Genomic DNA, 26,362 nt, shown 5'->3' with positions numbered 1-26,362 from the left:
TTTAGTCAGCCATCTAATGTGCCCAGAGCAGCTCTGGCGCCTGGCAAGCACTTGATCTTTCTAATCTACGCTTATACCCTGCCTAGTCTGATTTACTGTACAGAATTATAACCGTTTCTGTCCCCAGTGTGGCTCTGGAGCAGCTCGGCTACTGTACAGTAGATTCAAAGTATAGTCACTCCTTATACTGCTTCTTAAAAAAAATATGTTTTACACAGGAAGTAGTCCTAGTTTGTATTGGGTTAGCCATCACAATAAATAATTTGAATAAACTATATTTCAGTAAAACAATATGTAGAAAATACTTTTTCTATAAAAATAAAAACTATATTATTTTTTAAGTTTTTTGTAAAATATATTTTTTTAATGCAATGTGGGATCAAGTCCCTTCAAAGCCTGTCAGTTTCATACATGACAAAGGGGGTTCGTTGCAGCCTTTAGTTGATGATATGCAGAGTTATGGGGGGTTGACACATGCATCTCTCAGATGTAGCGATGTAGCAAGACAGCTCTCTCATGCCTTGTTTCAATTCTGACTGACACAGTCACACACATGCAGTGCTAGTATGGGCTCTCATTGGCAATGTTCACCGCTGTTTGGACAGAACTTTTGCACGGCATCTCCCACCAAATGTTTTGAAAGACTGATGGCATGGAACACAACAGATTCACAACAGATTAGGCTAGAGGCTAAATGATTTATTCATTTCGATATGTAGTTGTGGAGAAATAGTTTATCTTAACCGTCAAAACACACAGAAGAGAGTGAAGTGCAGAGTAGGCTAAACACAATATTATAACTGGGTGGTTCGAGCCCTGAATGCTGATTGGCTGAAAGCCATGGTATATCTGTGGTCCTCTGTAGCTTAGCTGGTAGAGCACGGCGCTTGTAACGCCAAGGTAGTGGGTTCGATCCCCGGGACCACCCATACACAAAAATGTATGCACGCATGACTGTAAGTCGCTTTGGATAAAAGCGTCTGCTAAATGGCATATTATTATTATTATTATTATTATATCAGACCGTATACCACATGTATGACAAAACATTTATTTTTACCTCTGTAATTACGTTGGTAACCAGTTTATAATAGCAATAAGGCACCTTGGGTGTTTGTGGTATATTGCCAATATACCACGGCTAAGGGCTGTATCCAGGCACTTGTGTCTTACGTAAGAACAGCCCTTAGCCATGGGAAGAAGGAAACCTGTACAGAATAAAAATATTGTGAAACAACAAGACAGTAAAGTAATACTGCAAAAAATGTGGCAAAGCAATTCACTTTTTGTCCTGAATACAAAGTGTTATGTTTGGGGCAAATCCAATACAACACATTACTGAGTACCACTCTCTATATTTTCAAGCATAGTGGTGGCTGCATCATGTTATGGGTATGCTTGTAATCGTTAAGGACTGAGTTTTTCCAGGATAAAAAAGAAACAGAATGGAGCTAAGCACAGGCAAACCTGGTTTAGTCTGCTTTCCACCAGACACTGGGAGATTAATTCACCTTTCCGCAGGACAATAACCTTTAACACAAGGACAAATCTGCACTGGAGTTGCTTACCAAGAGGACAGTAAATATTCCTGAGTGACCAAGTTAGTTTTGACTTAAATCTGCTTGAAAATCTTGGTCAAGATCTGAAAATGGTTGTCTAGCAATGATCACCAACCAATTTGATAGAGCTTGAAGAGTTTTGAAAAGAATAATGGGCAAATGTTGCACAATCCAGATGTAGAAACCTCTTAGAGACTTGCCCAGAAAGACTCAAAGCTGTCATCGTTGCCAAAGGTGATTTTAGCATGAATTGACACAGGGGTTTGAAAACATATCTAATTTAACTATTCTCTCTTTTTAAATGCAATTTGTACTGCTACAGCAGTAAATATTAAAATAAAAGCTGATTCCAAATTAAACAAAACCCCCACCAATAAAATATACATCCTTGTGTCTGCACTTGTCATCCCGGGACATCCCGTATCTCACCCCCTTTTTACTTTAGGTGTCCCAACTTTACTTTCAACAAAAAAAGTATTTTTGTCAGCAAGACGCATAAATTATTTCAGGATACACCCAATAACAATCGACAAAACTTTTTGGTGTTTTGTAACAGATGTTTCTTTTCATTCATCCAATGGCGCGAGCGCACAGTGTACTGTTTGGATGCTGGAATTATTTTGGAGTGGACAAACATGCACAGGTAGCCTACTTTTTGAAATGATTTGTTTGAATGTCACGATATAATCGCACTCTGCCTTTGTGGAACCCACAGTATGTGACATGCCCTATCCCATTCTAATCGGTGAGGGACGTGTGTGTGCGCGCGTGCATGTGCACATGTGTGTGTATTTGTGTGTGCGTGTGTGCGTTCATGTGCGTGTGTGTGTCGGGCTTTACTGGGTGCAGGGAGGTGATGGTACAGTGGTAGAGGTACAGTGGTCAACATGGTACAGATAAGAATAGGGTCAGCCTAAGGGTTAAGCCTATAGGCTAATTAAACTGGCTATTTGACTCAAGGCTTGGCATTGCCAGTCTGTTTGCCCTTCTCTATAGGATTGGGTGCTTGGGAGTGATTGTGTGTGTGTGTGTGTGCATGTACATTTGAGAGTGTGTGTATTTTACAAGTGTGTGTGTGTGACTGAACATCCCCCAGCCTCCTCCACCTCTCTATTTGGTGGTCTTGGGGTCTGGTTCCCTGTCTTCCCCTGTAATGAATAGGGATCTCTGCTGTAATGATCTGTGGCAGAGGGCCTTAATTAAATCAAGCCACATGGGATGCCCAGTAGCCTTTTCCATGGCTTGGCAGTTGGCCAAACGAGCATATGGTTATCTCTGCCATATCTCCTTCAGTCCACATACATGAACACACCTCCTTGCAGTACCAGGTAGACTAGATCAGAACTCCCTCTCTTTTCAAACAATTGTTAATGTTTATTTACCGAATACATTTTGTAGCCGTGATTTAAAAGAGTATTAGGCCCCAGTGTGTGGTGTAAAATACACAATGTAAGTGGTTCAAAGTTCGTTTTGAAAGCAAGAGACTGTGACAGTGGCTGTGAGAGGGTTTGATGATGCACTTATAGATTACAGAATGAGCCAGCTGCTTGTGTGCTGTTCTGTTCTAGTGGGCTATTCTCTCTCTGTTCTGTTCTAGTGGGCTATTCTCTCTCTGTGCTGTTCTGTTCTAGTGGGCTATTCTCTCTCTGTGCGGTTCTGTTCTAGTGGGCTATTCTCTCTGTGTGCTGTTCTGTTCTAGTGGGCTATTCTCTCTGTGTGCTGTGCTGTGCTGTTCTAGTGGGCTATTCTCTCTCTGTTCTGTTCTAGTGGGCTATTCTCTCTCTGTGCTGTTCTAGTGGGCTATTCTCTCTCTGTGCTGTTCTGTTCTGTTCTGGTTGGCTATTCTCTCTCTGTGCTGTTATAGTGGGCTATTCTCTCTCTGTGCTGTTCTGTTCTGGTTGGCTATTCTCTCTCTGTGCTGTGCTGTTCTGGTGGGCTCCTATTCGGACGTGTTAACAGCAGTAGCGGCCCTGCTGCACTCAGCTGTTGAACTCCCCCCACCAAGAACCCCTCCACCTCTCTTCTACCCCCTGTGAACCCAACCACCAGCACCCCAACACCCTGTTACCACCTGTGAACCCAACCACCCACCCCAACACCCTGTTACCACCTGTGAACCCAACCACCCACCCCAACACCCTGTTACCACCTGTGAACTGAACCACCAGCACCCCAACCCCCTGTTACCCTATGGCCTCCCACAACAACGCTTCTATTGTGTCTCTGCCTCACATGGCATTGGGGGTGGCGAGAGTGTGTAGGGTTTCCTCAAATCACGTCTAAAGTGGAAACAGAAGCTAATGGACTTGTACCCACATATTGGAAGGGTGCGGAGATGTGAGCTATTCTGAAAGATGACAGGGGTGAGACATTCTCTTTCCTTGAATTGTACTATCTGTATTTGCATTGGGAGATGTCAGGTGAAATAAGCAAGTCGAGAGTGAATTTAAACCTAGGGTTAAAAGCTTAGTGTTAAGTTTCTTTGTACTATAATTGTGCTACAGTACAATGGACACCATGACTGTAGCAAATAACTGAGGTCTACCCAGAACAGGATGATGTTCATTCAGTGGGGTTAAAAGTTACAGAACGTTCATAGAGCTACTGATATGCCTCTGTCATGTAGACTAAGGACTCATGTCATCTCTATACAATATTTTCTATCTGTAACTGTCAATGTAGCACAACCACTATTTTTTCCAGAAAACTTTGACTGCGTTCCTATTGCCTCTAGGTCTACCCTTCTGCTCCCTACACTTCTGCCCTTCTCTACACTTCTACCCTTCTCTGCCCCTCTACCCTTCTCTATCCCTCTACATCCCTCTACCCTTCTCTACACTTACATTTACGTCATTTAGCAGACGCTCTTATCCAGAGCGACTTACAGTTAGTGAGTGCATAAATTTTTTCATACTGGCCCCACGTGGGAATCGAACCCACAACCCTGGCGTTGCAATCGCCATGCTCTACCAACTGAGCTACACTTCTACCCTTCTTTGCCCCTCTACACTTCTACCCTTCTCTACACTTCTACCCTTCTACATTTCTACTCTTCGGCATTTCTACACTTCTACACTTCTACCCTTTTACACTTCTACCCTGTACATTTCTACCCATCTGTACATTTGTACCCATCTGTACATTTATACGCTTCTACAGTTATACCCTTCTGTACACTTCTACCCTTCTCTACATGTCAACCCTTCTACACTTTTACCCCTCTAAACTTTACCCTTCTACACTTCTACCCTTCTCTACCCTTCTACCATTCTCTACCCATCTACAATTCTACCCATCTCTACACTTCTACACTTCTCTGCACTTCTACCCTTCTCTACACTTCTACACTTCTACCCTGTACATTTCTACCCATCTGTACATTTCTATCCATCTGTACATTTCTACCCATCTGTACATTTCAACCCTTCTACACTTCTACCCTTCTACACTTCTACCCTTCTACATTCCTGCCCTTCTCTACACATCTGCCCTTCTCTACCCTTCTACACTTCTACCCTGTACAGTTCTACCCATCTGTACATTTCTACCCTTCTACAGTTTTACCCCTCTCTACACTTCTACCCTTCTACCCTTCTCCACCCTTCTACCCTTCTACACTTTTACCCTTCTCTGCACTTCTACACTTCAACCCTTCTACACTTCTACCCTTCTCTATACTTCTACCATTCTCTACCCTGTACATTTCTACCCATCTGTACATTTCTACCCTTCTACAGTTCTACCCTTCTCTGCACTTCTACACTTCTCTACACTTCTACCCTTCGCTACACGTCAACCCTGCTACACTGCTACCCTTATACACTTCTACCCTTCTACACTTCTCTACCTTTCTACCGATCTACACTTCTAGACTTCTACCCTTCTCTACACTTCTACCCTTCTCTATATTCCTACCCTTCTACACTTATATCCTTCTGAACTTCTACATTTCTACATTTCTACCCTTATCTAAATGTATACCCTTCTCTGCCCTTCTAAACTTCTACCCTTGTCTAAACTTCTACCCTTTTACACTTCTACCCTTCTCTACACTTCTACCCTTCTCTACACTTCTACCCTTCTCTACACTTCTGCCCTTCTAGACTTCTAGACTTGTACACTTCCACACTTCACTTCTACCCTGCTACACTTCTACCCTTCTACATTTCTACTCTTCTACCCCTCTACACTTCTAACCTTCTCTATACTTCAACCCTTCTCTACCCTTTTAAGTTTCGACCCTTCTACACATCTACCCTTCTCTACACTTCTATCTTTCTCTACACTTCTACCCTTCTACACTTCTACACTTCTACTCTTCTCTACACTTCTACACTTATACCCTTCTCTAGACTTCTACTCTTCTACCCTTCTACACTTCTACTCTTCTACACCTCTACTCTTCTACACTTCTACCCTCTCTACCCTTCTACCTTTCTACCCTTCTCTACACTTCTACCCTTCTCTACACTTCTACCCTTATACACTTCTACCCTTCTCTACACTTCTACCCATCTCTACACTTCTACCCTTTTCTAAACTTCTACCCTTCTACCCTCTACCCTTCTCTACTTCTACCCTTCTACATTTATACCCTTCTCTAAACGTCTACCATTCTACATTTCTACCCATCTCTACACTTCTACCCTTCTCTACACTTCTACCCTTCTGTCCACTTCTACACTTCTTCACTTCCCTTCATACACCAATCCAACGGTTTTGAATTTCAAATAAAATAAAATTGTATTTGACATATGCGCCGATTACAATGGGTTTAGACTTTACCAAGAAATGCTGGCTTAGAAGCCATTCACAACGATGCAGAGTAAGAATGCCTATTAATAAAAATATGCATTTAGCACGTTTGGGATTTCCGCATCACTGGGCATGTCACGGCTAGGTTTCCCTTTGTAATCCGTTATCGTCTGCAAGCCCTGCCACATACGACAAGTGTCAGAGCCGTCTTCCAACATTTTTATTTTGCATGTTTGATGTCTCGTCGGAGGTCATAGCAAGCTTTCTTGTACGCGTCCATGTCTGTGTCCCTTTCCTTGAAAGCAGTAGCGCTAGCCTTTAGCCATGCACGGATATTGCCTGTGAACCATGGTTTTTGGTTTGTGTGGGACGACTTCATCAATGCATTTATTGATGAAGCCTGTGACTGATGTGGTAAACTCCTCAATGCTATTGGATGAATCTCGGAACATAGCCTAATCTGTACTAGCAAAATAGTATTGTAGCCTCGCGTCTGCTTCACCGGACCACTTCCGTATTGAGTGCGTCACTGGTACTTCCTGTTTGAGCTTTTGTTTGTAAACACGAAGCAGGAGAAGAGAGTTGTGGTCAGATTTGCCGAAGGGAGGACGATGGAGGGCCTTGTATGCATTTCTGTGGTTAAAATAAAAGTGGTCTAGAGTTTTACTGCCCCTAATGGAACAGGAGACGTGTTGGTAAAATTGAGGTAGAACGGTGGAAGCTTGTGGGTCAATGGCTGATTAGTTGATGAGGTAGTACAGAGAGACTAGTATGCTACTACCCCCTTCAACCAGCCCCCATCCACCCTCTCTAAAAGAGCTGCTTGCAGGCATTCTCCAACCGTAGCCAGGGTAAAGTTGCACCAAGATGTTGATCTTGGGTCAGTTTTACATTTCCCCCACTGATGGTTAAGGGTAGGATCGGGTAAGGTTGGCTGATCCTAGATCTGTACCTAGGGGAAACGTCACCCTGGAGCCTGTGGCCGGTAGCTCCAACAAGAGCGAGAGGCAGACCAGGTGTCATCTAACAGATGAAAATAGTGTCTCAGTAACGGACACCATGCTAACACACATAACACACATCTGACTTGGGCCTCTAATGGTTTTACAGCATTTAGCTCTTGTAGTGGCTAGCTGGCTATAGTACACATCCGGCCTGTTTTCCATAGGCTACTTGTGTGTGTGAGAACGAACTCTGTGGGTGAGCTGTGTGTGAAGTTTGGTTGCTATAGGTTTTGTGGCTCTATCTAAGTGAGAGCAAGTTTGTGCCAATGTGTGTGTGGGTGTGTGAGTGTGTGTGTGTTTGTTTGTTTGTTTGTTTGTTTGCGTGTGTGTGTGTGTTTGCGTGAGTGTGGGGTGGGTGTGTTTGCGTGTGTGTTTGTGTGTGTGGGTTCACACATGTTTTCCCTCTCAATGGTTAATGCATGATACCTAGAGCACTGACACCTAACTAGAGAGCCATCAGAAACCACCACCCAAATCAACTCTCCTCCCCTCCCACAGCAAATGGAGTGAGGAGAGAAATGAAATGACAGCTACCAGCTACTGTTACCCCAACTAATGTTACCCCAGCTACTATTACCCCAGCTGCAGTTAGAGAGAGCGCGAGAGAGAGAGAGCGCAAGAGAGAGCGAGAGAGTGAGAGAGGAGAGAGAGAGAGAGAGAGAGAGAGAGAGAGAGAGAGAGAGAGAGAGAGAGAGAACAGCTGGCAGGAGGATTTATGTCAAAGTGAAAACATAAAACTCAACATACTGTATGCCCAAACACAAGGAGTCAGGCCAGAGAGAAAAGGAGAAATCCTCTCTTTTGCCCACTACAGCACAGTCCCTTACACACACACACATGCACACACGCAAACACACTCACACAAACACACTCACAACCTTAAATCAGTGTTTAGGACAACTGCTAGTGTGTGTGTGCTGCGTGCTTGCTACCAGGTGTGTATGTGAGAGACAAGGATGATATCTCTCCTCTCTATAAGTGGTGATCTCATGGTAGGCTAATGTAGGCTGGATCTAAGCTCCTGGCAGTGTCCTCCCTCCAGGACTGTTGATGTTTGCCTGCCGTACACCGTCACACGCCTGTGGTTTCTGTTAAACACCATAAACACTTGCTTTTGGCACAACGCTGAGACAGCCAGGTGATAAAAAGTCTGTTTACACCAAGCACAATCTCTGATACTTGGCTGGCTGGGCCCAACAGATTTACAATGACAGCTCTGCCTGTGTGTGTGTGTGTGTGTGTTGGGGGCGGGGGTCTGTGTGTGTGTTTGTGTTGGGGGCGGGGGAAGGAGGGAGAAGGGGAAATTTGCCTTCTCCCTCTCTTCCCTTCCACCTCCTCCCCTTCTCCCTCTCTCCCCTTCTCCCTTCTCCCCTTCTCCCTCTCTCCCCTTATCCCTCTCTCTCCTTCTCTCTCTCTCTCCTTCTCCCTCTCTCCCCTTATCCCTCTCTCCCCTTCTCCCTCTCTCCCCTTCTCCCTCTCTCCCCTTCTCCCTCTCTCCCCTTATCCCTCTCTCCCCTTCTCCCTCCTCTCCTACCTCTCTCCCCTTCTCCCTCTCTCCCCTTCCCCCTTCTCCCCTTCTCCCCTTCTCCCCTTCCCCCTTCTCCCCTTCTCCCTCTCTCCCCTTCTCCCTCTCTCTCCTTCTACCTCTCTCCCCTTCTCCCTCTCCCCTTCCCCATTCTCCCCTTCTCCCCTTCTCCCTCTCTCTCCTTTTCCCTTCTCCCCTTCTCCCTCTCTCCCCTTCTCCCTTCTCCCCTTATCCCTCTCTCTCCTTCTCCCTCTCTCTCCTTCTCCCCCTCTCCCCTTCTCCCTCCTCCCCTTATCCCTTCCTCCTTCTCCCTCTCTCCCCTTCCCCCTTCTCCCCTTCTCCCTCTCTCCCTCTCTCTCCTCCCCCCTTCTCCCCTTCTCCCTCCTCCCCTTCTCCCCTTCTCCCTCCTCCCCTTCTCCCTCCTCCCCTTCTCCCTCTCTCCCCTTCTCCCTCTCTCTCCTCCCCCCTTCTCCCCTTCTCCCTCCTCCCCTTCTCCCCTTCACCCTCCTCCCCTTCTCCCTCCTCCCCTTCTCCCTCTCTCCCCTTCTACCTCTCTCCCCTCCTCCCCTCCTCCCCTTCTCCCCTTCTCTCTTCTCCCCTTCTCCCTCTCTCCCCTTCTCTGGACTTTGTTCACAAGTCGTTCATCACCTGAATAGCTCCTCTGCTTTCGGAAGGTGTGGACAGTGTGGAATTTTTATCCATTCCCCAATCTAAACATCACTTGATCCTCACTCTGTAGGGGAAGAAAGGAGGGAGGGCTAGAGACCCATCTAGGGTAAAACACATCTCATCCTCCTTTCCTCTCTTCTCCCTTCTTTCTCCTTCTCTCTTCAGATGTGTTCATCAGTGTGGGGGGTATACATTGTATAAACCCCCCACACACACACACGCACACACACACACACACACACACACACACACACACACACACGTGCGCACACAGACACGTTTCCCTCGTACAGCGCCAAAGCACAGACGTAGAGTAGAGTTACAGGTTGTATTTTCTTCCCTAAGTGCGTCAATAAATCCTCCCTCTAATTGTGTTTTATGCGAGGCCTAGCAGACTGTATGTTTAGCTCTCATAGTGGAGAAAGACACTCTTCCCTTGGTTGTAAATAGTCTACCAAATATATACAGTACATATCAAGCTAGGCGTCCTTTCAGGTTGAGAAGACAAATGATCAACAAATTACGGGGGATTTTGACAGCAAAATTGTATCTTGTTATTAGGAATTGGACTTCCCTGTTTTGAGTACACAGGATGGGAAAGGCCTTTGGAACTTGAAATACGTTTTGAAGTTCGCCTCTTTTGTAAGCATTTACATTCTGTGTCTTATGGGCTGCATCTCATATATATGTCACGGTATACTACGCCAGAACCCAGAAGCAGACCAGGACAAGGTACTTAGAGGAAAAGGTGAGTGTTTATTAATTGACTCCCGAGTGAGGCTGAATAATCCAGGGACAGAGCGGGTGGCGTGGATGGGTTGTTGAGGGTGCAGGGGTAGGTCCAGACATGGCTCGGCAGCCGCCGACCATCAGGCAGAGGTTGGGTGAAGGTTCCGGGTGAGAGACTGCAGACAGAACAAAACGGAGGTGAGTACACAGCAATTCAACAAGGTGCAAAACAACAAAAACTAACGCTAGAACTCAAGGCTGATACGCTGACAAACATACTGTTCATGGCTAACGATCCGGCAGGAACTGGATGTTTGGCCAGAGCCTAAGAAGGGTGATGATCAGGACCAGGTGTGCAGATTGCTGATGGGATGCAGGTGCGGAAAACAAGAGAGCTCCCCGGAGCGTTCCCGAACCCTCGGGAAACTGGAGATCACGAACAGGAAAAACTAGTCACCAGACAGGACCCGACTCAGACTGCCGGGATCGTTACAGTACCCCCCCTCCGACGGAACGCCACCGGGCGGACCTCCCGGAGCGCCAGGATGGAGGCGGTGAAATCACTGATGAGGTCAGCATCTAGGACCTGTCGCCGCGGAATCCAACTCCTCTCTTCAGGACCATACCCCTCCCAGTCCACGAGATACTGGAAACCCCGGCCCCGCCGTCTGGAATCCATGATGCGACGCACCGTGTAGGCAGGACCACCTCCGATCATCCGAGGAGGAGGAGGAGGAGGCGGAGGAGGCAACAGAGGACTGAGGAAGACAGGCTTGAGGCAGGAGACATGAAAGGTGGGATGGACTCTGAGCGTCCTCGGTAGTTTGAGTCGAACTGCCACTGGATTGATCACCTTCTCCACCACAAACGGACCAATGAACTTCGGTAACAACTTCCCTAGACTCAGTCCGTAAAGGAAGATCCCGTGTGGCCAACCAGACCCTATCTCCGATGGTGTAGGTGGGAGCGGGGATCCGGCGACGATTCGCCTGGAGCTGATACCGGTCCGAAACTCTAAGGAGTGCCTTTCTGGCCCGATGCCAGGTCCGGTGGCAACGACGAATATGGGCCTGAACAGAAGGCACTGAGAGCTCCTTCTCCTGAGAAGGGAACAAGGGAGGTTGGTAGCCATACAGGCACTGGAAGGGAGACATCCCAGTGGCAGATGTAGGGAGAGTATTGTGGGCATACTCAACCCAAGGCAACTGAGAGACCCAGGAGGTGGGGTTGGAAGAGACCAGACAGCGTAGCGTGGATTCCATCTTCTGGTTGGCTCTCTCCGCCTGACCATTGGATTGGGGGTGAAAACCAGATGTGAGACTGACTGTAGCTCCAATGGCCAAACAGAAGGACTTCCAGACAGCAGAGGTAAACTGAGGGCCACGGTCGGGAAACGATATCACTGGGCAACCCGTGGACCCTGAAAACCTCCCTAACCAGGATCTCGGACGTCTCCGAGGCAGAGGGAAGCTTGGCAATAGGCACAAAGTGGGCGAACTTGCTGAATCTGTCCACGATCGTCAGAACGACCGTGTTCCCCTCAGAAGCGGGCAACCCAGTGACGAAGTCCAGGGCCAGATGCGACCATGGTCGCCGGGGAATAGGAAGGGGGGTGAAGTAGTCCAGAGCTGGGCCGATTGGTACTCTTATTCTGCGCACACACTGGACAGGCAGCAACAAAACCCCGAGTATCCTCGGCCATGGCAGGCCACCAAAAAGCGTCTGCGGAAGAAACGCCATTGTCCGAGCCACGCCAGGGTGACAAGCCATCTTGCTGGCGTGGGACCATTTGAGGACAGCAGGACGAACCGACTCAGGCACAAACAACCGACCGGGTGGACCGTTACCGGGACCGGGCTGAGTCCGAGAGACGCCAGCACCTCCTCCTCAATCTTCCACATAACTGCTCCCACGACGCAGTTCCGGGGGAGGATTGTCTCGGTCTTGGACCCACTCTCCTCCGTCTTGGAGAACATCCGGGACAAGGCGTCCGCCTTGCCGTTCTTAGATCCAGGTCGGAACGTCAGGGCAAACTTGAGATCGTCCGAAAAACAACGCCCACCTGGCCTGACGGGAGTTGAGACGTTTAGCCGATTGCACGTAAGCAAGATTCTTGTGGTCAGTCCAGACAATAAACGGTTGCTCCGCCCCTCCAACCAGTGGCGCCACTCCTCCAAGGCAAGTTTCACCGCGAGAAGCTCCCGGTTACCCACATCGTAATTCCTCTCCGCAGGCGAAAGGCGACGAGAGTAGTAGGCGCAGGGATGGAGTTTACTGTCCGTGGAGCATCGCTGCGACAGGATGGCGCCAACTCCCACATCAGACGCGTCCACTTCAACGACGAACTGACGGGCCGTGTCCGGTTGAGAGAGAATCGGTGCGTTGGTAGAATCGCCTCTTCAAATCCAGAAACGCTCGATCCGCCTCCGGATTCCACTTGAAGGTCCTGATACTGGAAGTCAAGGCAGTTAACGGAGCGGCCACACGGCTGTAATCCCGGATGAATCTGCGGTAGAAATTCGCAAACCCCAAAAATCTCTGGAGCTGCAATCTCGTACCGGGCTGGACCCATACCAGAACCGCTCTAACCTTCTCCTGGTCCATCCTAATCTCTCCCCTGGAGATGATGTACCCGAGAAAGGATGTCGTGTGGGCGTGAAACTCGCACTTCTCGGCCTTCACGAACAGGCGATTCTCCAACAATCGCTGCAGAACCTGCCGGACATGCTGGACGTGGTCGGAAGGTTCCTTCGAGAAGATCAGAATGTCATCCAGGTAAACAAACACAAAGAGACCGATCATATCTCTCAGGACGTCGTTCACCATACTCTGGAATACCGCTGGAGCATTGGTCAGTCCAAACGGCATCACCTGATACTCGAAGTGACCCATCGGTGTATTGAAACCCGTCAACCACTCGTCCCCCTCTCTGATCCGGACCAGGTGATACGCATTGCGTAGGGTCTAGCTTGGTGAACACCGTAGCACCCTGTAAGGAGTCGAAGGCAGAACTCATCAAGGGCAGGGGATACTTGTTCTTGATCGTGATGTCATTCAACCCCCGATAATCAATACACGGTCGAAGAGAGCCATCCTTCTTACCCACAAAGAAGAATCCTGCCCCCAGGGGTGATGACGAGGGGCGAACGAGACCAGCAGCTAGGGACTCCTTGATGTAGGTCTCCAACGCCTCACGTTCAGGTCGGGAGATACTGTATAACCTTCCCTTGGGGTAGACAGCTCCAGGGACCAGGTTGATGGCACAATCATATGGTCGGTGGGGAGGGAGTGACAGAGCCTTCTGCTTACTGAAAACTTCCCCCAAATCGTGATATGTCTCGGGAACCAGGGACAAATCTGGGGGGTTTAGCCTCAATCACCTGACTGGGAACCGAATGGGGGCAGGCAGTCTTGAGACAGTTAGCATGACAATCAAGGCTCCAACTCGTTACCTTGCCCGTCACCCAATCGAACGTGGGATTGTGTTCCTTCAGCCAGGGGTATCCAAGGACCAGAGGAACATGGGAAGACGGCAGAATGAAGAATGAAATCATCTCAGAATGATTCCCCGACAACCGCATCTTAACCGGTTCAGTCCTCATCGTGATACGTGCCAGACTACTGCCGTTCAGAGTGGTCGCTTCAATGGCTTCCGGCAATTGCTCCTTGGAAAGCCCCAGCTGTTCCACCAACTCGGCATCAAGAAAGCTTCCATCGGCACCTGAATCGATAAAAGCGTTAAGCGCTAAGCTCTGATTCCTGTTCACAAGGGTAGCCGGGAAACGGGGTCTGACAGAGGTACTGAGAGGTTGAAACTGGCTCGCTAAAAAGTCCTCCCAACTTTAGCGAGCCGGGCAGTTTGACGACCGCCGGGAACAGGTGGAGATGTAATGTCCCGAGCTACCACAGTAGAGACAGCAGTTGGTCTGACGTCTATGTTGACGCTCCTCCTTGGTTAACCCGTGCCGCCCCCACTTGCATGGGTTCAGAATCGGGAGAGAGGAACTCTCCACTAATCCATTGTGGAGGAGAATGATCGACGTGTTCTGGTCCACCACCCGACCCGACTGGGAACTGAGAAGCTGATCGATTGGACGGACCCCCATTGCTTCTCCCTCCTTCGCTCTCGGACTCGATTATCCACCCGAATAGACAAGGCTACCAAGCTGTCCAGGTCACTAGGCTCCGGATAGGAGATCAACTCATCCTTGAGCTGCTCCGACAGACCCTGGTAAAAGGCCGCTTGCAGAGACTCCTCGTTCCACCCACTCTCCACAGCCAACGTCTTGAACTCGATCACGAAGTCGGCCACGCTGCGAGTTCCTTGGTGAAGCGAAAACAGGCGCCTAGCTGCGTCCCTCCCTCGGACGGAATGGTCGAAGAGCTTCCTCATCTCGGCCGTGAACCCCTGGTATGAAGCCATGCAGGGGTCTTGTCGTTCCCAAACGGCTGAAGCCCACTCCAGCGCTCGACCACGCAGCAACGCAATCACAAAGGCTATCCTAGCCTTGTCTGTGGCATAAGAGTAGGGCTGTAGATCGAACACTAATCCACACTGCATAAGGAAGGAACGGCATCTTCCCAGCTCCCCCTCATATCTATCCGGCGTCGGAACCTCGGGCTCACGGAAGGACACAGCTCCCGAAGCGGCAGGCGAGATGGGGGAAACCGGTAGTGGATCCTCCACCGGAAACTTGCGTTGGTTCTGGACCTCCGTCAGACCGGTAGAAAGGTTCCGAACTGACAACGCGATCTCCTGTAGTACCGTGCTATGATGGCCCAACATCTTCTCCTGATGGGTAATGGCATGGCGAACAGAGTCCAGGTCCGCTGGGTTCATTACTGGCCGGATCGTTCTGTCACGGTATACTACGCCAGAACCCAGAAGCAGACCAGGACAAGGTACTTAGAGGAAAAGGTGAGTGTTTATTAATTGACTCCCGAGTGAGGCTGAATAATCCAGGGACAGAGCGGGTGGCGTGGATGGGTTGTTGAGGGTGCAGGGGTAGGTCCAGACATGGCTCGGGCAGCCGCCGACCATCAGGCAGAGGTTGGGTGAAGGTTCCGGGTGAGAGACTGCAGACAGAACAAAACGGAGGTGAGTACACAGCAATTCAACAAGGTGCAAAACAACAAAACTAACGCTAGAACTCAAGGCTGATACGCTGACAAACATACTGTTCATGGCTAACGATCCGGCAGGAACTGGATGTTTGGCCAGAGCCTAAGAAGGGTGATGATCAGGACCAGGTGTGCAGATTGCTGATGGGATGCAGGTGCGGAAAACAAGAGAGCTCCCCGGAGCGTTCCCGAACCCTCGGGAAACTGGAGATCACGAACAGGAAAAACTAGTCACCAGACAGGACCCGACTCAGACTGCCGGGATCGTTACAATATAGTGCACTACTTTGGTTAAAAGTAGTGCGCTACATAAGGAATAGGGTACCATTTGGGACACATCCATTGCCTCCCTTTATTGACCATTGTTCATGCTCATCACATGTGATCCCGCGCAGCATTAACTTATTTACAATAATCCTAATCCTGTGTTAACATGCTAGGCTTTAATGGGACTGAATAAGGGTGTGTCTCAAATGGCACCCTATTCCCATAGGGCTCTGGTCAAAAGTAGTGCACTACAAAGGGAAAAGGGTGCCATTTGGGACACACTCCAAGTTAGTTGTATTCCCACTTTGAGGGCCTCATGACCACAATAGCCTATGCGCAAACCTCTCAAACCAAAAATGAAGCCATTCACAATGCCCATATGCTTATGAATACTTGTCCTTTGGTTAGAATCCAGTCCCACAGATGAGCCATTGTCCACTTAACCATTTTTTATCTAGAAAATCCATTTGGGGGGTTTCCATACTGGAAGAGAAGAATGCCGTCTTGACTACTTGACGTCTCCGATATCGCTCTCTCTCTCTCTCAATTCAACTCAATTTCAATTTAAGGGCTTTATTGGCATGGGAAATGTATGTTAACATTGCCAAAGCAAGTGAAGTAGATAGTAAACAAAAGTGAAATAAACAATAAATATTAACAGTAAACATTACACTCAGAAGTTCCAAAAGAATAAAGACATTTCAAATGTCATATTATGTCTATATACAGTGTTGTAACAATGTGCAAATAGTTAAAGTACAAATGGGAAAATAAATAAACATAAATATGGGTTGTATTTACAATGGTGTTTGTTCATCACTGGTTGCCCTGTTCTTGTGGCAATAGGTCACAAATCTTGCAGCTGTGATGGCACACTGTGGTTTTTCACCCAGTAGATAAGGGAGTTTATCAAAATTGGGTTTGTTTTCTAATTCTTTGTGGATCTCTGAGGGAAATATGTGTCTCTAATATGGTCATACATTTGGCAGGAGGTTAGGAAGTGCAGCTCAGTTTCCACCTCATTTTGTGGGCAGTGTGCACATAGCCTGTCTTCTCTTGAGAGCCAGGTCTGCCTACGGTGGCCTTTCTCAATAGCAAGGCTATGCTCTCTCTCTCTCTCTCTCTCTCTCTCTCTCTCTCTCTCTCTCTCTCTCTCTCTCTCTCTCTCTCTCTCTCTCTCTCTCTCTCTCTCTCTCTCTCTCTCTCTCTCTCTCTCTCTCTCTCTCTCTCTCTCTCTCTCTCTCTCGTTCTCTCTTTCTCTCTCTCACACACACACTGGGGGCATAGAGATGAATGCTGAACACAATATTTTAAAAAATTTAAAGAGTCCCATTGAAAGATTTAGAGTAGAGTGGCTTCCATCGCATTCTGCTTAGCCAATAACATGTACCTTGATTGACAGAACCAGGATACTAACTTGTGTGTTCCTCTCCTCCTCTCTCCTCCTGTAGAGTCGACCTGTGTGGAGAGACTTCTGTCTAAGGACTGGAAAGACAGGATGGACAGACTGAATGCCAGCAAGCTCCTAGGAGAGGTCAAAGGTGAGACTTTGCATCAAAGATGGCTGTTATTCACGGGGTACATCCCAATAACATCTCCTTTCTCCTAAAGTATGCACTCCTAAAGTATATACTTCCCACAAATCTAAAAGCGTTGGATTGGTTGAGGCATGGACTATTGGGAGTTTCCACAATATTTCTTATACCAGTAATTTACTTTCAAATCAGTGTAAGGAATGAACTAGTGCACATTTTGGGAGGTAGGAGAGATAATTGTGACAAGGAAGGACCCCACATATTGCTGAGGTGCCCTTACATTTACCTGATATAGTCCCAGACTTCAAATCAGAACACTGCTGGTTTCAGACCTGGATCAGTCACTGTTTAGAATGGCAAAAAACAAAACCCCTTTCTTTGTCCAAATTGAGATGGTTTGGGATGAGTCAGACCGCAGAGTGAAGGAAAAGCAGCTCAGCATATGTGGGAACTCCTTCAAGACTCTCAAATATAAAATATATTGCGATTTGTTTAACACTTTTTTGGTAGGTGTAGTGAAATGTGTTGTTTTACAGGGTCAGCCATAGTAATACGGATCAAATTAGGGTTAAGTGCCTTGCTCAAGGGCACATTGACAGATTTTTCACTTTTAGGTTACTGGTCCAACACTCTAGCCGCTAGGATAAAAAGCTTGATTGAGGGAGATAACATTATGTCTGTGTCCCAAATGGCGCCCTACTCCCTACATTGTGCACTACTTATGAACAGAGCCCTATAGGTCCTGGACAAAAGTAGTGCACTATATAGGGAATAGGGTACCATTTGGGATGCACCCATGGTGAGCTTTCTGAAGCCAACCCTCTCATTCCTCATCAATCTGCTCCTTCTTAGCGACGCTCTGAAAGTGCCATTTAGATTGGCCACTTAGAAATGGCAAGCATTTCCTCTGCGGAAAGCGTAAAAAATACACAGAAACACGAATTGGAACAGGATCGACATTGAGCCTCCTCACTTCAACTCTCATACTTAAGCAGCTGGAGCTGTCTCTCTCTCCCTCACTCTTTTTCTCATGTATACTCACTCTCGCTTGCTCTCTCTCTCTCTCTCTCTCTCATTTTCTCTCTGTCTCTCTCTCTCTCTCGTCTCTCTGTCTCTCTCTTTGTCTCTCTCTCTCTCCATCTCTCTCTCTCTCGCTGTCTCTATCTATCTCTCTCTCTCTCTCTCATTCTCTCTCCATCTCTCTCTCTCTGTCTCTCTGTCTCTCTATCTCTCCGTCTCTCTCTCTCGCTGTCTCTATCTATCTCTCTCTCTCTCATTCTCTCTCTGTCTCTATCTCTCTGTCTCTCTCTCTCTCTGTCGCTCTCTCGCACGCTCTCTCTCATTCTCTCTCTGTCTCTCTCTCTCTGTCTCTCTGTCTCTCTATCTCTCTGTCTCTCTCTCTCTGTTGCTCTCTCGCACGCTCTCTCTCATTCTCTCTCCGTCTCTCTCTATCTCTCTCTGTCTCTCTCCATCTCTCTCTGTCTCTCTCTCTCTCTTACACACAGAGCACTCTCTGTTCCACCAGCTGCGTTCTCACTCCAAAACACTGTGATTCAATTCAAACGGCCGACTCACTTCTTAATGCCCGACATGGAACTGGGACTAACCACCAAGATAGATAGAAGGATAGAGATATGACTGTTTTGCTGTGAATCATACACAACACCGTCAACATATTTGTTCAGTCTCAGTTATTTTTAGTCTTGACGAATCTTACAATATTCTCCCTGATTTTTCCTCCCATTGGCCTGAGAAAATCTGTGTGCTAGAAATGTCCGGTTAAGTTCATTTTACCACTCTTGGGTTTGTATCTGTGCCGTTTAGTTTTTTTATTGATAAAGGTTTAGGGAAGGAACCAGCCTAATATACAGTAGCAGTTGAGGTTAATTGACAGAATGGTATGACAGAATGGCGCCGGAGGAGATGGCTGCCGTTTTACGGGCTCCTAACCAATTGTGCTATTATTGTGTGTGTTTTTTCGCGTTATTTGTAACTTATTTTGTACATAATGTTTCTGCCACCGTCTCTTATGACCAAAAAGAGCTTCTGGATATCAGGACAGCGATTACTCACCTCGTACTGGACGAAGATTTTTTCTTTAACGAGTCGGACACAAAGGATTTTCTTCAGACACCCGACAAGGCCCAAATCCCTGTCATTCGCATGAGAAAGAGATGGAGATCTCTGGGACGTAAGTCGGGGTGCCTTGTAAGGATCCGATGGCGAGTGGGTAATCTGCCTCTAACATCAGTCCTATTAGCCAACGTACAATCATTGGATAACAAAATAGATTAACTACGATCACGGATATCCTACCAACGGGACATTAAAAACTAGAATATCTTATAATATCTTATGTTTCACCGAGTCGTGGCTGAATGCCAACATGAATAACATACAGCTGGTGGAATATACACTGCATCAGCAAGATAGAACAGCTGACTCCGGTAAAACAAGGGGTGGCGGTCTGTGTATATTTGTAAACAACAGCTGGTGCACAAAATCTAACATTAAGGAAGTCTCAAGGTTTTGCTCGCCTAAGGTAGAGTATCTCATGATAAGCTGTAGACCACACTATTTACCAAAACAGTTTTCGTCTACAGTTGAAGTCGGAAGTTTACATACACTTTAATAATATAATAATATAATAAATAGAACTTAGCCAAATACATTTAAACTCAGTTTTTCCACAATTCCTGACATTTAATCCTAGTAAAAATTATCTGTCTTGGGTCAAACGTTTTGGGTAACCTTCCACAAGCTTCCCACAATAAGTTGGGTGAATTTTGGCCCATTCCTCCTGACAGAGCTGGTGTAACTGAGTCAGGTTTGTAGGCCTCCTTGCTCGCACACACTTTTTCAGTTCTGCCCACAAATGTTCTATAGGATCGAAGTCAGGGCTTTGTGATGGCCACTCCAACACCTTGACTTTGTTGTCCTTAAGCCAATTTGCCACAACTTTGGAAGTATGCTTGGGGTCATTGTCCATTTGGAAGACCCATTTGCGACCAAGCTTTAACTTCCTGACTGATATCTTGAGATGTTGCTTCAATATATATATATATATATATCCACATAATTTTCCTTCCTCATGATGCCATCTATTTTGTGAAGTACTCCAGTCCCTCCTGCAGCAAAGCACCCCCACAGCATGATGCTGCCACCCCTGTACTTCACGGTTGGGATGGTGTTCTTCGGATTGCAAGCACCCCCTCCAAACAATGGTCATTATGGCCAAACAGTTCTATTTTAGTTTCATCAGACCAGAGGACATTTCTCCAAAAAGTATGATCTTTGTCCCCATGTGCAATTGCAAACCGTAGTCTGGCTTTTTTATGGCGGTTTTGGAGCAGTGGCTTCTTCCTTGCTGAGCGGCCTTTCAGGTTATGTCGATATAGGACTTGTTTTACTGTGGATATAGATACTTTTGTACCTGTTTCCTCCAGCATCTTCACAAGGTCCTTTGCTGTTGTTCTGGGAATGATTTGCACTTTTCACACCAAAGTACGTTCATCTCTAGGAGAACGCGTCTCCTTCCTGAGCGGTATGACGGCTGCGTGGTCCCATGGTGTTTATACTTGCGTGCTATTGTTTGTACAGATGAATGTGGTACCTTCAGGCGTTTGGAAATTGCTACCAAGGATGAACCAGACTTGTGGAGGTCTACAATTTGTTTTCTGATGTCTTGGCTGATTTCTTTTGATTTTCCCATGATGTCAAGCAAAGAGGCACTGAGTTTGAAGGTAGGCCTTGAAATACATCCGCAGGTACACCTCCAATTGACTCAAATGATGTCAATTAGCCTATCAGAAGCTTCTAAAGCCATGACATTTTCTGGAATTTTCCAAGCTGTTTAAAGGCACAGTCAAGTATGTAAACTTCTGACCCACTGGAATTGTGATACAGTGAATTATAAGTGAAATAATCTGTCTGTAAACAATTGTTGGAAAAATTATTTGTGTCATGCACAAAGTAGATGTCCTAACCGACTTGCCAAGACTATAGTTTGTTAACAAGAAATGTGTAGAGTGGTTGAAAAACTAGTTTTAATGACTCCAACCTAAGTGTATGTAAACTTCCGACTTCAACAGTATATTTTTCATAGCCGTCTATTTACCACCACAAACCGATGCTGGCACTAAGACCACACTCAATAAGCTGTATAAGGCCATAAGCAAACAGGAAAACGCTCATCCAGAGGTGACACTGCTAGTGGCCGGGGACTTTAATGCAGGGAAACTTAAATCCGTTTGACCTCATTTCTACAAGCATGTTATATGTGCAACCAGAGGAAAAAAAACTCTAGACCACCTTTACTCCACACACAGAGATGTGTACAAAGCTCTCCCTCACCCTCCATTTGGCAAATCTGACCATAACTCTATCCTCCTGATTCCTGTTTACAAGCAAAAACTAAAGCAGGAGGCACCAGTGACTTGATCAATAAAGAAGTGGTCAGATGACACAGATGCTAAGCTACAGGACTGTTTATTGCTAGCACAGACCGGAATATGTTCTGGGATTCTTCCGATAGCATTGAGGAGTCACTGGCTTCATCAATAAGTGCATCGATGACGTCGACACAACAGTTTCTGTACATACATACCCCAACCAGAAGCCATGGATTACAAGCAACATCCGCACTGAGCTAAAGGGTAGAGCTGCCGCTTTCAAGGAGCGGGACTCTAACCCGGACGCTTATAAGAAATCCCGCTATGCCCTCCGACGAACCATCAAACAGGCAAAGCGTCAATACAGGACTAAGATTGTGTCGTACTACACTGGCTCCGACGCTCGTCGGATGTGGCAGGGCTTGCAAACTATTACAGACTACAAAGGGAAGCACAGACGCGAGCTGCCCAGTGACACAAACCTACCAGACAAGCTAAATTACTTCTATGCTCGCTTCGAGGCAAGCAACACTGAAGCATGCATGAAGGCATCAGCTGTGATCACGCTCTCCGTAGCCGATGTGAGTAAGACCTTCAAACAGGTCAACATTCACAAGGCCTCAGGGCCAGACGGTTTACCAGGACGTGTACTCCGAGCATGCGCTGACCAACTGGCAAGTGTCTTCACTGACATTTTCAACCTGTCCCTGACTGAGACTGTAATACCAACATGTTTCATGCAGACCACAATAGTCCCTGTACCCAAGAACACTAAGGTAACCTGCCTGAATGACCACCGACCCGTAGCACTCACGTCTATACCCATGAAGTGCTTTGAAAGGCAGGTCATGGCTCACATCAACACCATTATCCCAGAAACCCTAGACCCACTCCAATTTGCATACCGCCCCAACAGATCCACAGATGATGCAATCGCTATTGCACTCCTCACTGCCCTTTCCAACCTGGACAAAAGGAACACCTACGTGAGAATGCTATTCATTGACTACAGCTCAACGTTCAACACCATAGTGAATATTAACCTGTTTAAAGGTTACACATCAGTTACGGAGAGCGTGATCACACAGTCGACAGGAACAGCTGGTGCTCTCATGTGTAGTTCAGTGTTGCTAGCCTCAAAGCACGAATAGAAGTTATATAGCTTGTCTAGTAGGCACTCATCCCTGGACAGCTCGTGGCTGGGTTTCCCTTTGTAATCCGTGATAGTTTGCGAGCCCAGCCACATCCGACGAGCGTCAGAGCCGGTGTAATAGGATTTGATCTTGGTCCTGTATTTACACTTTGCCTATTTGGTAGTTCGTCGGAGGGCATAACAGGATTTCTTATAAGCGTCCGGATTATGGCCCGCTCATTGAAAGCGGCTGCTCTAGCCTTTAGCTCAGTGTGGATGTTGCCTGTAATCCATCATGGCTTCTGGTTGGGATATGTACGTACGGTCACTATGGGGACAACGTCGTCAATGCACTTATTAATGAAGCCGGTGACAGATGTGATAAACTCCTCAATGCCATCAGATGAATCCCTGAACATATTCCAGTCTGTGCTAGAGAAACAGTCCTGTAGCTTAGCATCCGCTTCATCGGACCACTGGTACTTCCTGTTTGAGTTTTGCGTGTAAGCAGGAATCAGGAGGATAGAGTTATGGTCAGATTTGTCAAATGGCGGGCGAGGGAGAGCTTTGTATGCATCTCTGTGTGTGGAGTAAAGGTGATCTAGAGTTTTTTCACATCTAGTTGCACAGGTGACATGCTGGTAGAAATGAGGTAGAACGGATTTACGTCACTGGCCACATTAAAGTCACTGGCCACTAGGGGCGCAGTCTCTGGGTGAGCATTTTCTTGTTTGCTTATGGCCCTATACAGCTCATTGAGTGCAGGAAGGTTGCTGGTTTGAATCCAGGACCGGGTGGAAAAAGTTGGACAGGTTTTGAGCCAACTATTAGAGGGTTGTTAGTGACAAATCACAGAAAGATCTCCTGCTCTTGTGCCCTTGAAGAAAATGTCTGTCTCGTATGGATTCATAAAGTATTCTTCTTTAATTCAATAACATACATTTATAATGTACAGTATAATGGGAAAGGTATTACTCTTTACATGCAGTGGAGAATGGATCAATGGAATGGAAAAGTTAACCATGGTTAACCATATCTGTATGCATCCCAAATGTCACCCTATACCTTATGTAGTGCACTACTTTTGACCAGAGCCCTATGGGGATGCAACCCTACATATGCACTAATATCACTCCTTAACCTAGCCTAAGATGCAGTCCACCCTAGTCATTTTCTATACCTACTGTAGGAAGGAGAGGTCGGGGTAACACAAGTGGCACAGTTCAGAGATGGGAGACCTTGTAGATGAATGGAATATAGCAGATATTATGTATACATTCATATCTCACTTACATGTATGTACTCTCTCTCTCTCTCTCTCTCTCTTTCTCTCTCTCTCCCTCCCCCCGTCCCCGTCCCCGTCAGGTACCCCAGAGAGTTTGGAGGAGAAGGAGCGGCAGCTGTCCACCATGATCGACCAGCTTATCAGCCTGCGGGAGCAGCTCCTGGCGGCCCACGATGAGCAGAAGAAGATGGCCTCCTCACAGATGGAGAAACAGAGGCAGCAAATGGAACTGGCCCGCCAGCAGCAGGACCAGGTGTGTGTGTGTGTGTGTGAGAGAGAGACGAGTCTGAACATGTATGTTGACAAATGATGTTTGGACAAGTTCTTTATTCCCATCACCCTATTATGAGACAACACATTCCATCACATCACAAAAGAATAGTGAGCATGAGTAATAGACGGACAGATTTCAATATTAGCCTGCTATTAAGCTGTTCAGACATGATGGGATAATGACCTATATTGACACCACTGAGAAGGCATGCCTAAATGAATCCTGACACATGTTTGGATGGGCGACGTCCTGCAATGAACAGCCTGTAATTAAATACATCAAAATAAATATTGAAAATGGGGGCAGCTGTTTGTATTCAATTTATTTCTCACTGAGTAGCTGGAGTAAACACTCCGCCTTTGGGAGTTTGACCTTGTGTGATTGGGCAATTCTAGCTGTCAGTCATTGCCTACGCTCTGCCCCTGACGACAGGTAGCCGAGGGGGAGTCAGGCTTGTGCCAGTCAGTCGTAAACATGTCAATCTCACCGCTTCGCCGTTGATAGCATCTCTTGAACACGTGCTACTGCCAGTGTTGATGTGGGTTACATAATACACTCTTGTCTCCCAATATATACATCTTTGTCTCATTTTTGACTCCCCCAGTCTCAGCCCTTTCCCCCGATTACTCTTCTCCCTCCTGTTGCTGCTCATGTTTCTCACTTAAATATCCTATCTCTCTGTTCTATCACCTTAAATGTCAAAAATAAATATTTGTTCAAGCTCAAATTCCCTTCTTTCAAGTCATCTCTTTGTCCTAATAATAATAATAATAATAATATGCCATTTAGCAGACGCTTTTATCCAAAGCGACTTACAGTCATGCGTGCATACATTTTTACGTATGGGTGGTCCCGGGGATCGAACACACTACCCTGGCGTTACAAGCGCCGTGCTCTACCAGCTGAGCTACAGAGGACGTCATCTCTTGTCTTTGGTCGTCCTCTTATTTTATCATGTCTTGTTCTTGTCTCATTCTGTTCTGTCGATCTTGTATCCTTAGCTTGCTATGTTCAAACTCAAAACTCAAACTTTAAAGGATGTTTGAAGGTATTCCTTCTGTTCTGTGGTTTGTCTTTGCCTCCCCAACATCTCACATCTCCTTTTCTCCTTCATGTCTCATTCTTGTCTCACTCCTTCCTTCTCAGATTGCGAGGCAACAGCAGCAGCTCATGCAGCAGCAGCACAAGATCAACATTCTCCAGCAGCAGATACAGGTCAGTGCTGACTAACGTTCTCCAGCAGCAGATACAGGTCAGTGCTGACTAACGTTCTCCAGCAGATACAGGTCAGTGCTGACTAACGTTCTCCAGCAGATACAGGTCAGTGCTGACTAACGTTCTCCAGCAGATACAGGTCAGTGCTGACTAACGTTCTCCAGCAGATACAGGTCAGTGCTGACTAACGTTCTCCAGCAGATACAGGTCAGTGCTGACTAACGTTCTCCAGCAGATACAGGTCAGTGCTGACTAACGTTCTCCAGCAGATACAGGTCAGTGCTGACTAACGTTCTCCAGCAGATACAGGTCAGTGCTGACTAACGTTCTCCAGCAGATACAGGTCAGTGCTGACTAATGTTCTCCAGCAGATACAGGTCAGTGCTGACTAACGTTCTCCAGCAGATACAGGTCAGTGCTGACTAACGTTCTCCAGCAGATACAGGTCAGTGCTGACTAACGTTCTCCAGCAGATACAGGTCAGTGCTGACTAACGTTCTCCAGCAGATACAGGTCAGTGCTGACTAACGTTCTCCAGCAGATACAGGTCAGTGCTGACTAACGTTCTCCAGCAGATACAGGTCAGTGCTGACTAACGTTCTCCAGCAGATACAGGTCAGTGCTGACTAACGTTCTCCAGCAGATACAGGTCAGTGCTGACTGCTTACTGTACCTATTCAATCTCTCTTATCTTAGTAATGTGTTCATACACACACACGTGCGCATGCACACACACACTTACACATACGTATGCATGCATGCAAGCACACACACACACACACACACATGCACACACACACATACACTCACACACGTGCATCAATCAAATCAAATTGTATTTGTCACATGCTTCTTAAACAACAGGTGTAGACTAACAGTGAAACGCTTACTTATGGGACTT

The 26,362-nt window shown here is 46.9% G+C and overlaps 1 protein-coding gene across 4 annotated transcripts in view; it reads left to right on the top strand.

Moving 5' to 3' along the window:
* LOC121540719 (transcription factor SOX-6) overlaps nucleotides 1-26,362 on the top strand; it is a 164,448-nt gene that overhangs the window by 68,062 nt on the left and 70,024 nt on the right. For all 4 annotated transcript variants that reach the window (XM_041849764.2, XM_041849766.2, XM_041849765.2 and 1 more), the window contains 3 exons: nucleotides 17,081-17,170; nucleotides 24,053-24,225; nucleotides 25,393-25,461. In XM_041849764.2, the coding sequence (XP_041705698.1) occupies nucleotides 17,081-17,170; nucleotides 24,053-24,225; nucleotides 25,393-25,461 (332 nt within the window). The remainder of the gene's footprint in view (nucleotides 1-17,080; nucleotides 17,171-24,052; nucleotides 24,226-25,392; nucleotides 25,462-26,362) is intronic.

Source organism: Coregonus clupeaformis, chromosome 26 (assembly GCF_020615455.1).
Source record: "Coregonus clupeaformis isolate EN_2021a chromosome 26, ASM2061545v1, whole genome shotgun sequence".
Lineage (NCBI taxonomy): Eukaryota > Metazoa > Chordata > Actinopteri > Salmoniformes > Salmonidae > Coregonus > Coregonus clupeaformis.
This window is presented reverse-complemented; position numbering and strand designations above follow the sequence as displayed.